General features: G+C 45.2%; 1 protein-coding gene and 1 long non-coding RNA gene across 2 annotated transcripts; one reads left to right on the forward strand and one right to left on the reverse strand.

The window, feature by feature from the left end:
- LOC138142636 (uncharacterized) lies at positions 1–1,014 on the reverse strand. Its single transcript, XR_011163497.1, has 2 exons — positions 827–1,014; positions 1–489 (listed from the first exon to the last, which is right to left on the reverse strand). It is a non-coding gene; the product is annotated as an uncharacterized lncRNA (long non-coding RNA).
- A 106-nt stretch (positions 1,015–1,120) lies between these two features.
- On the forward strand, positions 1,121–10,369 carry SLC10A3 (solute carrier family 10 member 3). Its single transcript, XM_069063769.1, has 2 exons — positions 1,121–1,256; positions 8,526–10,369. Exon 2 carries the CDS (start codon positions 8,705–8,707, stop codon positions 10,133–10,135), a length of 1,431 nt encoding a protein of 476 aa, XP_068919870.1. The 5' UTR covers positions 1,121–1,256; positions 8,526–8,704; the 3' UTR covers positions 10,136–10,369.
- Positions 10,370–13,421: the final 3,052 nt, after the last annotated feature.

Below are 13,421 nucleotides of genomic sequence, written 5' to 3' on the forward strand. Positions count from 1 at the left end.
TAATTAACATAAATTTTGTCACTTTTTTTATTTGAAAAAAAGCTTTACAATTTTGGGCTCAACATAATCTAAAATCTGACTTAACATGGAGTTAACTACTGGATTTTTATTTAAAATGAGAATAGTGAAAATGTTTGCTCAGACAAATACATGTGGAAAAAGGTATAATTTTACAGGATCTCTCAAGATGGAAATTAACCAAGAAGGTCAGGCTGAACACCATGGTCTTGAAACCATCATAAACAGTTTGCAGAAACCTTGCGTTGCCTCTCATTGCAGTATTTTTTTTAATTTTAATATTTTCCTAAAAATTACATATAAAAATAATTTTGAATCTTTGTAAAAAAAATACGGAAGCAACTTGAGATTGGAGCGCCACATGATGACGAATGGCTTCCTTTGTATTCTTCGTCTGATGTAAACAATCGGGAGGAAGGGACGGAAGGGTGACAGGGCTGAAGAACAGAACTGGCGAGACAAAAACGGGTCCTGGAACAAGAGAGGGCAGGAAAAGTAAGGAGGGTGACAACTGACCGGTTAGGGAGTGCTAAAGAGGCTACAGAAAAGGCTTGGAGCTAAGGAGCGAACATTCAGCCTCTGCGGCTTCCTTCCGGGGGAACGTGGGGCAAGTCAGTGCCCCTCTGGGGCCTCAGTTTCCTCCTATCTAAAACTAGATGGCCTGGAATCGTCCGAGCTCGGACCCTAATCCCTGCAGTAACCAAACAATGGAAAGCGGGTAGGCTAAAGACCTCCGCCCCAAAGCTGAAACATTCTCTCACCGAGCTGGAAAGAGAACGTGGAGACTTATAGGAGAACGAGAATTTACCTAATTGTCCTGGTTACAGGCTCCGCCCCGTCTGAAATAGAAGCAATTGCATTCCGAGTTTCCACCCTGTGCGCTGGCTTTGATTGGTTCCCGATTCCGTTTGCTCTAGAGGACGTTAAGATCGGAAACACCCGCCCCTTCCTTCCTGCCGTTTCTTCTCAGATCTGCCTACCTTCCTGGTCTGAAGGCGTGAGGGGGTGGGGGGCGGGGCCGTGGGCTTTGAGCCCTCCGGGGGCGGGGCGAGGGCGGGGCGAGGGCGGGGAGAGGGCGGGGCCTGGTTTATGCGGTCTCGGGGGGCGGGGCCGGGGCGAACACCAGGCTGCTCTGGAGCCGCCTGGAGTTGTCGTTTTGCGCTGTTCGGCTTGGCTCGGCTCAGCTCGGCTCCGCCCCGCCCTCCGGCCGCCGCCCCGAGCCTCTGCCAGGATCTCAGGTGAGAGTGCGCAGCCCGGACCGAGAGGCCTTGGCCTCTGCCATCCTTCGGCCCAAGCTGGGCTCGTTGCCCCGGTGGCCGTTGAGTCTCACGTCCCGCGGCCGGCGCCCATCCTTTCTTCTCAGATCGTGCTCGGCATTCATTCGGCCCCGCCGCCGCCCCTAGGTAGCTGCGCTGCGGTGCGTCCCCTGCGCCCCTAGCCCCCTGGCACGGCGCGGCACGGGCCCACACCACCTGTCGAGAGCTCTCTGCCAGGGCCCCCTCTCTCGGGCTCCTGGCTAGCCCTGTTCTCTGGAAAAGCCTCTCCCAAGTGCCCACGGTTGGGTCACCTGCTCTCCTGTGTTCGCGGTCTCCTATCTGTGGATCCCCTCTCCCCTGCTCACCTTGTCCATGACTGGGGGTTCTGGCTATCTAGTCTAGGCTTTCCGGTCCCTAACTGTGATGAGTTGGCCTTCTAGGGCTCATCTCCCTGCCTGGTGTGCCTGCCCTGAGCAGGAATGGGTGCTCTACAGCTGCTGGGAGCTGACTTCTCCCAAGGCAGATATCTTTCGGACAAGTCCAGAATCCTCAGCTCTTCTGCAGGAGCTAGCCTATTTTCCACTCACTCCTGCTTTGACCACATCTTTTCAACTAAAACAAAGACCATGCCCTCCAGTATATAAAGACCTTCGGTGAAAGCTGCACTAGCTGCTTTGCTCATTCAGTCCATCCCTCATTGTTAGAAAGTTTCCTCCTATCAATAGCTCCAAGCCTGTGGGGGAAATGTAGGGGAACAGCTGATGTCAATAATAATCCTTCCTAGTCTTAAGAAACCTCAAGAAAGGACCATTTTGCCTTACTTCCCATTTTCTAGCTCTTTTGGGGGGAGCTTTTCTTAATCTTGCTTAACTGCAACACCATTGCTTTTTTTTTTTTTTGCTTTTTTGGAGGGGCAATTGGGGTTAAGCGACTTGCCCAAGGTCACACAGCTAGTGTTAATTGTGTAAGGCCGGATTAGAACTCAGGTCCTCCTGACTCCAGGATCGGTGCTCTAGTCACAGTGCCCCAACAACATTGCTTTTAAACTGCTGTCCAGGAACAGTTGGATAAAGTGCTCCTCAAAGTCATCTCACTAGGGCTTCTCTCCTGAAATTCAGCCTAAGAAAAAAGGGGATGAAGCCTGGTGGGAATCTGACGAAGTTTTTCTTTTGTCCTCATTTGCCACTTAGCAAGTTGTGCAAGAGAGATGTCTTTATGTATGTCAAAATTGTGGCCTCAGCCCATTTCAACAGCATCATTCCTTCCCCTTTCCTCAAGTCCTTTCTGGTGGGGGTATAAGGTAGATAATGTAAATGAAGTTAAAATCTCTCTCTGGGGTTTCTGGACTTGCTACTTGTTGTATAGAGGCCATATGGGTAGCCCTGGGGCAATTACCTGTCTCTGGTACTCCAAGTTTCTTTTTCCCCAGTGAAGTGCTAAAAATAGGGGGGTTAGAACTGTGGTGTATTAGTGCAGAATACTAACCTAGAAGTCAGAGGTTCTGGGTTCAAGTTCTAGTCTGTCTACAGAAACTAGCTACCTCACCTTTTCCCTTTCTGGTCATCAGTTTTCCCCTATGTAAATTGAGGATGAAGGCAGGGACTGGAATACATACCTTTTTTTGTTCCTTTTATTAAAGTGTTTTAACATTTAAAAAGTTCCAAATTCTCTCTCTCCCTCTCACTCCCCTCCCAAAAGGCAAACAATATGTCCATTATAAATGTGAAATCGTGCAAAAAATAAGCAAGAAAAATAAAGAAAACTATGCTTCAATTTGTTCTCAAAAATTTATCAGTTCTCTCTCTGGAGGTAAATAGTATTTTTCAACATGAGTCCTTTGGAATTGTCTTGGATCACTGATCATCTTTACAATATTGTTGTTACTGTGTACAATGATCTCCTTTTTCTGCTTGCTTTGTATCAATTCATATAGGTCTTCCCATATTTTTCTGAAACCATCCCCCTTTATCATTTCTTATAGCACAATACATCTTCATCACAATCTTGATGAATCACAATAAATCTTCATCACTACAACTTGCTTGGCAATTGCCCAATTGATGGGCATCCCCTAAATTTCTAACTCTTTGCCACCACAAAAAGTTGCAATAAGTATTTTTTTACATATAAGTTTCCTTTTTCTTTGATATCTTTGGGGTATAGACCTAGTGGTATTGCAGGGTGTGCAGTTTTATAGTCCTTTAGCCAAAATTCCAAATTGTTCTTCAAAATGGTTGGACCAGTTCACAACTCCACCAACAGTTCATTAGTGCACACATTTTCCCTGATGTCTTCTAGCATTTTATATTTCTGATAGATATGAGGTGGTACCTCAGAGTTGTTTTAATCTTCCTTTCTTCACATCAGTAGTAGTTTAGAGCATTTTTTCATATGACTATAGATAACTTTGATGTAGTCTTCTGAAAACTACCTGTTCATATCACTTGACAATTTATCAATTGGGGAATGATTCTTGTTTTTATAAATTTCACCAGTTCCCTATATATTTGGGGGGAAAGGCCTTTATCAGAGAAACTTGCTGTAAAATTTTTTATATTACTTCATTGTCTATAGTACCTCTTTTAATTAGGTCTAATTTTGCTTTTGCTTTTTCTGAGATCATGATTGCCACCTTTGCCTTTACTTCAGCTGAAGCATAGTAGAATCTGCTTCATCTCCTTATTTTAACTCTGAGTGGTGTTGATTCTTCCTCTCACACCTCATTTACATAAAATAATTACTCTTTCTAGCTGTTCCTAAATGGTTTTACATTTTAAAATCATATCATAGTCAGGTCTACCCCAATCTTTCTTATGAACTACCCAATTACTAATGACAATCATACATTTTACATAAAAGGTAAACGGTCTGTCCTCATTGAATCCCTTGTAATCAGTCTTTGGTATGTATCTTATGTTTTTTTTGGCTCTTGTATGTCAAATTTTCTATTAAGTTAACGTTTATTTGTTTGTCCTAAAAGTCTGACAGTTGATCAAACGTCCATTTTTTTTTCATTCAGGATTATGCTTAACTTTGCTGGGTATGATATTTTTGGCCAGAACCCCAGTTCTTTTGTTCTTTGATATGTAGTGTTCCAAGACCTGTGGTCCTTCAGTGTCTCCACTCCTAGGTCTTGTATGATTCTAATTGTGACACCATCATATTTAAATTGTTCTTTTCTTGTTGCTCTTAATATTTTATTCTTAAGCTGGGGGTTTTGGAATTTGATGGTAATATTTCTATGAGTTTTCCTCATAGGATCTCTTTCAAGTGGTAATTGATAAATTTTACTGTTTCCATTTCCCCCCCTTGTTCTAATGCTCCAGGACAATTTTCTTTAATTATTTCTTTAATTATTGTGTCAAGCAAGATTCTTTTTTTGATCATAGCTTTCAGGTAGTCTGATTATTCTTATGTTTTCTCTTCTTGATCTGTTCTCCAAATCAGTTGCTTTTCTTATAAGATCTTATAAGATTATAAGATAAGTTTCGCTATCTCTTCTATTTTTTATTGATATTTTGTTTTATTATTTCTTGATCTCTTATAAGTTCTCTGACTTCCCCTTGCCCAATTCTAGTTTTCAAGGAGTCATCTTCTTCCTTAATATTCTGAATCTCCTTTTCTAGTTGGCTGACTTTCTTTCCATAATCTTCTTGTTTTTTTGGATTTTTTTAAAAAAGTTTTTCCTCAATCTCTCTCATTTGATTTTTAAAGTCTTTTTAAAAATCTTCTATAAATTATTTTCAGGCAGATGACCATTTCACATTACTCTTTGGGGTAGAAGAGGATTTCTTTGCTTCAATATCCTCCTCTGAAGATGAACCCTAGTCTTCTCTATTCCCATAATAGCTTTCTATGGTTGGATTCTTTCTCCTTTGTTTGCACATTTTTTTGCAGTAATATCTTAATTTTTGTAATCACCTCTAGCCCTAGGGTATGAGGGATGGTGCCTTTTGCCCTAGATCTTCAGTTCTCCCCTCTAGTCTAGAACCAAAGCCAGACCTCCAGCTTCTTGTAAGTGCCCACATCCAGAGGTATCCTACCCTACTGCTTTTGCACTCCCTGAGCATGTGCTCGTTCCTTCTCACCCCACCACTCCCCACAGCACAGCTGGGTCTGGCATTCCTTGTCAGTAGAGGTTCCCTCAATCTTCCCTGACTTGGGCAACCTTCTCAGCTCAGCCTCCCAATTCCCCTCACTGCCCCAGGGTAAAATTTCCTGTGGCTGGGATTGAGGTAGCCTCCCAACTCAGCTAACCCCAGGGGTTGCTGCTTGTTGTTTAAGGGGACCCTAACCTGGAAGTGTTTACTCTTTACAGGGACCAAACCTCCTCCTGGGATTTTTCTTCTGATCTTCCCAGATGGTCCTAGGAGGACTCCTGTTGTACCCCTATTCTTATTTGTTTTTACCCACACTTTGTTCACCCTAAAGCACTATTTTATCTCTTTTGTGGGGGGAAATCATGAGAGCTTGGAATTTTCTGACCTACTCTGCTATCTTCCCAGAATCCTCCCCCAATTCTGATTTCTAAGGAATTGTTTTCTTCAGTGAGCTTTTGTGCCTCTTTTTCCATTTGGCTAGTCCTTTTTTAAGAAGTTCTTTTCTTCAGTGAAATTTTGTACCTCCTTTTCCATTTGGCCTATTCTACTTTTTAAGGCATGCTTCTCTTCAGGGATTTTTGTACCTCATTTACCATTAGGCCAGTTCTGTTTTTAAAATTATTTTCTTCAGCATTTTTTTGTCCCACTTTCACCAAGATGTTAATTGTCTTTTCATAATTTTCTTGCATCACTCTCATTTCTTTTCCCATTTTGTTCTCTACCACACTTGGAATTCTTGTTGGGCTGGGATCCAATTAGCATTTTTCTTTGTTTGTAGCTGTTTTCACATTGTTGTCTTCTAAAGGTATGTTTTGGTCTTCCCTGCGACCATAATAGCTTTTTACGGTCAAGTTCTTTCTTTGTTGTTTGCTTATTTTTTCCATCTATTTCTTGACTTTGAACTTTATGTTAAAGTTGGGCTCTACTCACCTAAGAGTGGGGAGACATTATCCCAAGCTTCAAGAGGATTTGATACTACTGTTTTCAGAGCAAATTCTGGGAGTCTGCAAATTTTCCGTGCTTTCAAGGTGGTGTGATCCTGGGAGAGATGTGGTCACTGCTCTCTTAGTCTGCATTCTGGTCTTTACCCAGGAAAGTACCCTGCTCTCATGTATCCACAAGTGCTAACATTCCCCTTTGCCCTGGGACTGTGACCAGGTCCTCTGCTCCCTTGTGACAAACTCCCAGCTCTCTTCTCCTCCCTAGAACTGTGCATGGGCAATAGAGTTGCCAGTTGGTGTCAGCTGCACACAATGCCAGCAAAGAGTCCCCTGTAATCTTGTGCTGACCAGTTTTCTGACCTCCTTATCATCTCTAGACTGCAAGCTCCCAAAGCTGCTGCTGCTGCTATTGGGGCTGCCTCTAAGACACACCTTGGGTGCTGTAGATTCATGCGCCCACCCTGGTGTCACAGACCTCTCCTGCCAACCTCCTAAGTTTTCTTAGGCTGGAAAACTATATCATCCTGACCTTTTGTTATTTCTGTCACTCCAAAATTTGATTTTTGGCATTATTTTAAAGTTATTTGGAGGGGAATGTTAGGAGACTTTTCTTGGGTTGCTTCGTCTAATCTGCCATCTTGGGTCCACTATAAAATGGATAGCTTTTTTAAAAATAGTATTAATGCTGTTAATTTTTACTTCACCTGCCTCTTCAAATGTGCTCTTCCTCCACTTTTGCCATACCAATGTGGTGATAGCATGTACTCCTTCCATACCCATGAAAAGAGAGAGGTATGTTTTCTCATCTTTTCTCTATGTAGATGGTCTTTTTAGGTTCCTACTTGTGCTAAAGTCTGTTATTCTAGGAAGGAAGAACTGGAGAGCTGGAAGGTTGAAACCCAAGTGCAGGAAATAGTTTGAGAGAAACCAAGTCCTGTGATCTCAAGAACTTGATAAATAAATCCAAGTGTCAAATGTCCAATGTATCCAAATGTATCACCAAGATAACTGACCTGGTATGAAAGCTTTTCTGAGTTCCACTTCCCAGGGCCCCCAGAGTCACGTCACATGAATAACATCCATCAGGCCCCTTTCTTGGGCTGGGGTGGGGGTGTGGGGTAGAAACAACTTGAGGGCCTGGTCCTATATCTTTTCCTTGCCCAAATTCAATGCTTTTAGGTCTTCAAGGAAGCTACTAATTTCTGATCCCAGACAGAAGTACATAGCCCGAGTGGTTATGTCTAAGTATGAATTTGGCCACAGCGTTCAGTTTTGCACGCACCACTGCCATGGTAAAAAACACACAGACTTAATGCTATAAGGAACCATAGAAGTCATATGGTGTGACCATCTCCCTTTACAGATGAAGAAACTGAAGCACAGACAACTTAAATAACTTACCTAGGCAGTACGTGGTAGACCCCAACCTCAGTGGCTCCCCATGGTCAGCAGTCTACAGCTTGGCATTCCAGACATTCTATAATCTGACCCTGACTTCCCTTTCCGGCTTTCTTTTCCACTGTTTCCCCCCGTCTGCATTCTAGTCCCTGGCTAGACCGATCTTCCCATGCTTGCTTTTCTCATGTCACCCAACTGTTAGGTAGAGTTCAGCACATTAGCCTGAGTTCAGAAGGAAGAGGACAGTAAAGATGACTACCATCCTGCCCTAGGCAAAGGGGACTGGGTGGGCACTTCTTTCTCTATGTCTCTTGAACATGTGGGTATATCTGGCAGAGTGACAATGGAGCCTTCAGAAGTCGGGGCTGTCTTCTCAGACAAGCCTGTCAGTCTGATCCTGAGCACAGCTACTGCTATGTCTGAGAACAATGAAGCCCTCCTGGGGGGGAGGAGGATAGAGAAGCAGGCAAGGTAGGGAGATGGTCAAAGAGAATGATCTGAGTCCTAGATGTGGCTCCTCTGGATTGGGGGTGGGGCAGCTGGTCACTACTGGTGCTGCCACCCACTTAGTTTTGAGACCAGGATGGAAATAGTTTCTAGGGACATCAGAGAAGCTCTGGTGGCACTGTTTTTGGTAGTTGGAGGTATGAAACCTCATGTCTACCATGAAGGAACCACTAGAGAGTGGTGGCAGGCTTCTAAGAGAAGTGGCTACCTTTGTCTTTTGCTTCCTCAGCCATGGCACTGCAGCCTAAGCTCTCTGAGCCACCCCACCTGCTGCTCTCACACTTCTCCATTTTTTCTCTCCCCAGGAAGGGTTGAACTATCAGCAACAACCGTAAGAAAATGATCAACTTCCACAGATCCCTCCCAGAGCCACCCAGTGGCACTTGTTAGGATGCACTGCTGAGCTCCACGGGATTAAGGTCCCCCATAGGACTTCCTTCTCTCCCCACCTATTTGAGTGGATGGCCTCAGTTCTTGAGCAGAGATGGCATTAGGTAGCAGGAATGGCATAACCAGGGAAAGTGCTGGAATTGGATGGCTTCACATCTGCTCATGTCCCGTAGACATGCTCTGGTGTGCCATACTACTCACCAGTGAGCTATGGGCAGCTCAGGGAGTACCAGACGCTAACTTCAGCATGGCCCCAGACTCCAAGACCCCACTCTCAAGCAGCAGGTATCTGAGCATTGGGGAAGACTCAGTCATGGAGTTTGAGTTCCCAGAGAAAACCAAAGGGATCATCGTGGTCTCCAGTTGTTACCCAGGCCAGAACAACAGGACAGCATTTGGGCCTGTGCTGAGTGTCACCTCTCTAGACACAGAGGTGCTGAGCATTGAGAATGTGACTGCCCAGAGCTGGGATAATAGCCACTTTGTTGTGAACATCCAGTCTGGCCTGGCGGGCCTGGCACCACTGCACATTCAGCTACTCGACCTCCAGAAGGTTCCCCCTCTGTTGATCGAGGAGCGACAAGATTTTCTCATCAAAGTATCTCCTGTGGAAGATGATGTTGCTGCCCGCCAGGGCGGACTGGGCCACTTTTCAGAGAGCCCGGTGCTCTACATGCTACTTCCATTTGTCTTTGTCAACAAGTGTGCATTTGGCTGTAAGGTGGAGCTGGAGGGCTTGAAAGGGCTGGTAAAGAGCCCCCATCCTGTGCTGCTGGGCATTGTGGGTCAGTTCCTACTTATGCCCCTCTATGGTTTTTTGATGGCCAAGGTCTTCACTCTGCCCAAGGCCTTGGCCCTGGGGCTCATCATCACCTGCTCCACGCCTGGTGGGGGAGGAAGCTACCTTTTTAGCCTGCTCCTTGGTGGGGATGTGACTCTGGCCATCTCCATGACCCTGATCTCCACAGTGGCGGCCACTGGCTTCATGCCTCTGTCCTCAGCTATCTATGGCCGCCTCCTCAGTGTCCACGAGACCCTGCACATTCCTTTCTCTAAGATCCTCCTGACCTTGCTGTTCATTGCTATTCCCATCTCAGCTGGCATGGTAATCAAGTATAAAATGCCTAGGGTCTCCAGGGTCCTGCTCAAAGTCATCAAGCCTTTCAGCATCGTCCTCATCCTCGGGGGACTCTTCCTGGCCTGCCGAATGGGGGCCTTCATCCTGGCTGACGTCAGGCCTCCAATCGTGCTTGCAGGGCTCACAGTGCCCCTGGCTGGCCTCCTGGTGGGTCATGCTCTGGCAGCCTGCCTCAAGCTCTCCATACCCCATCAGCGGACAGTCAGCTTTGAGGTGGGTGTACAGAACAGCCTGCTAGCCCTTGCTGTGCTTCAGCTTTCCTTCCGTCACCTGCAGGCTGACCAGGCCTCCCAGGCTCCCTTCATTGTGGCCCTCAGCAGCACCTCTGAGATGCTGGCCCTTGTCCTTGGTCACTTAGCCTATAATAGCCTCTACTCTGTCACCTAAGGCTTCTCCTTTCCTATTTCTGACCTAGCAGAAGTTATCAGATACCAAAGGCCTTCAGTCTCTATGCACTATGCACCCAAAGTCCGGGCTTATTTTTTTTTTACCAGTGTTTTTATACTCCTGCCAGCCATGACCTCCGGTGCCAAGGGAAAGGGGCAGGCGGGTGGGGAGAAGGGTTCCAAAAGGCAAACATGTTTGAATAAAGAAAGAGAATAAAGTTATGAGTGATGAAAATTCTCTGCTATCTTGCGTTTGGGAGAGGATGAGGGGAGGGGGATGGCAGACATGGGGGCTTCCAGCTTGCCTTTTGTGAAGTAGTTCTTTGGTTTCTATTCCTGAGAACAGCAGGATCAGAAAAGCCCAGCTGAAGCTGCCAGCATACAAACCTGTCCATTTGGGGTCATGGATTCCTATTGGTCTACCCAGCACCCACAGCTCACTGACCTGGTTATGTTTAGGCAGCTTTGTTTCTGCTTTGACATTTTAAATCTACTGGGACCACTGTCCCAGGCCCAGTCATCTCCACTAGAAGGGGATTTTGGGAACCCATCCCTGTGATATGGGGAGCCCAACACTCCCATGGCTTTTGTGCCCTGAGAAAGGAAGACAGGCTTCTTCCCACAGGGGCATCCAAACAGTTGGCATTGTCTTCAGGGACAAGCTCAGGCCTTTCTCTGGGACAACCCTCTTTACTTCTGTGTTTTCCTCCCACTCTTTATGGATGGGACAGTAGGGTCACATAAGGTCATTTTTTTTTAGGAGAGAAGTACCAGAAACCTCACCTGCCTCTGTCCCTCTCTTTCTTCAGTAATTGTAACAAGGGGGTGGAGAATGACAATTATCAAGCTGGGTTGGGTTTGACTATCTGTCTGTGTGACTGTGCCCCAACTCTGGGGCAGAGAAGGTAGACATGAGCCAATCAGCTGATGCCACTCCTTGAAAAAGAAGGGTTTTGGAGAGCATGAAGGGATGCAGTCACCTGAATTGCAGTGGAAGGCCTACCCTGACTGTCCCCAGGATAGGCACCCTTCTCCTGAGTAATTCCAGCTTGAGTTCCTAGGGTGAGGTCAGCCTGTGTCTATCCAGACACCTTCAGGGTTGTGGGAGGGGATGGGGCTTCCTCTGCCCACAACTGGGTTCAAAGCCCCACCCTGCCAGTAGCACCTAAGAAAACCTGCACCCTTCATACCTGTAGTTGAGTGGGAGCTTGAGCAGGTCCCTGGGACCATTACTGCTGTGGTGGCCACAGTCTGGCCTCCTGCTTCCATCACCCAGTCCAGCCCAGCCTCACCTAGTGGTTTGAATTCTAAGGGCAAAAGAATTATCTGAAATGTGTTCTGGCTGTGCTTCCTTCAGTTTCTTCCTATGAAAGGGGTGTTATGTCTTTACATCCATTTGTTCTTGTATTATGTTTTCATTGGATTTTTATGGCTCATGAGGGCTGACTGCATTTTAAATAAGCAACAAAAACCCTTTGAATCCAATGGACTAAACCAAATTTAGAACTAGCCCACAATGATAGCACAAAAATACACAGTAGGCTTATTAAGGTGTTGAGGGGAACCTTAGTAACTGCAGTTGGGAGAGACCTAATATTGGCAGTACAGTTTCCAACATGTTTGGATTCCCAGGTGATTCAGTGGACAGTGTTGGACCACAGTCAGGAAGACCTGAGTTTGGCTCTTATCTCAGACACTAGCTGTTTGACCCTGGACAAAGTAACTTAAAACCTCTCTGAACCTCAGTTTCCCCATATATAAAAGGGGGATAATAATGGCACATACATGTAAAGCACTTTGCACACCTTAAAAGTCTTATATATATAAATGCTTCAGTCATTCAATCATGTCTGCCTCTTTGTGACCCCATGGACATCCTCCACTCACTATGTCTTGGAGTCTGTCCAAGCTCATGTTTGTTGTTTCCATGACACTATCTTGTCTTCTGCTGTCCCCTTTTCCTTTTGCCTTCAGTCTTTCCCAGCATCAGAATCTCTTCCAATGAGTACTATCATCTCATTATGTGGCCAAAGTATTTGTTTCAGTATTTGTCCTTCCACTGAATATTGGTTCAGTCATGTCCAACTCATCATGACTCCATTTTGGGTTTTCTTGGCAAAGACACTGGGTTAATTTGCCATTTCTTTCTCCAGCTCATGTTACAGATAAGGAAATTGAAGCAAACAATTAAGTGACTTGGCCAGGATCACATAGCTAGTATCTGAATCTGGATTTGAATTCAGGTCTTGACTCCAGGCCTAGTGTTCTATCCACTGTGCCACCTAGCTACCCTATTCCAATGAATAGTTATAGTTAATTTATTTTAAGTATTGACTGATTTGGCTTCCTTGCTGTCCAAGGAACTCTTTAAAGTCTTCTCCAGCACCATAATTCAATAGCGTTGATTCTGTGGTGCTCAACTTTCCTTATAGTCCAACTCTCACAGTAATACATTGCTACTGGAAAAACCATAGCTTTGACTGAGGACCTTTGTTGGCAAGGTAATGTCTCTGCTTTTTTGTATGCTGTCCAGATTTGTCATACCTTTCTTTCCAAGGAGCAAGCATCTTTTCATTTCATATATAAAGTTAGTTATCATTATTTATTGTTACTGTTATGGGACTGGCTACCTTGAAGGGCTTGGTTTCCATAACATACCAAGCATTTTTTCTCTTTGGTCTCCAGCTAGTGGGGAATACAAAACATAAGCCATTAGCTTCCTGGCCTGCTGTCCTCAAACATATGTGACCTCATGCTTTGCTCTATGTTTACTCCTGACCTTAACCCAGGCAAAAGCGACAGTCTTGCCAAGTGCCTGAGAGCCTCAGGAAACTGACCTGCCTTAGGTAAGATTTCTGGGCATTGAAGTCCCAGTGCTCTAAGGTAGCCGTGGATCATTGTCTGCTCAACCTCTTCCTCCAGGAGATCCCAGGGCACAAAAGGGTCGGTGCTTGAGAAGAAAGTTGATGGGTAGGGGTTGAACTTAACATTATAGTACTGGGAAAGTATCCAATCACTCATTCAACAAGCATTTATTATTGTGTGCCAGGTGCTGGGAATACAAAGATATGAAACAAGCCCTGCCTTCATGGAGCTTACATCTTCCTAGGGGAAACACCGTACGCATATAAGTACATACAAATTATATATGAAGTGCTCTTCTTTTCTGTTCTTCCTGACCCAAAGGTTAAAGGGTCAGGTCTTGGCTTCATACTCCACACCTAGGATAGGAAAAATCGACAAAAGAAGCCAATCTAAGCCAAGGCTTAGATCACTGTTGTTTCCTT

This window comes from Petaurus breviceps, unplaced genomic scaffold, assembly GCF_028583685.1.
Source record: "Petaurus breviceps papuanus isolate PSGF00001 unplaced genomic scaffold, PetGlider_PUasm1.0 90601, whole genome shotgun sequence".
NCBI classification, from domain to species: domain Eukaryota; kingdom Metazoa; phylum Chordata; class Mammalia; order Diprotodontia; family Petauridae; genus Petaurus; species Petaurus breviceps.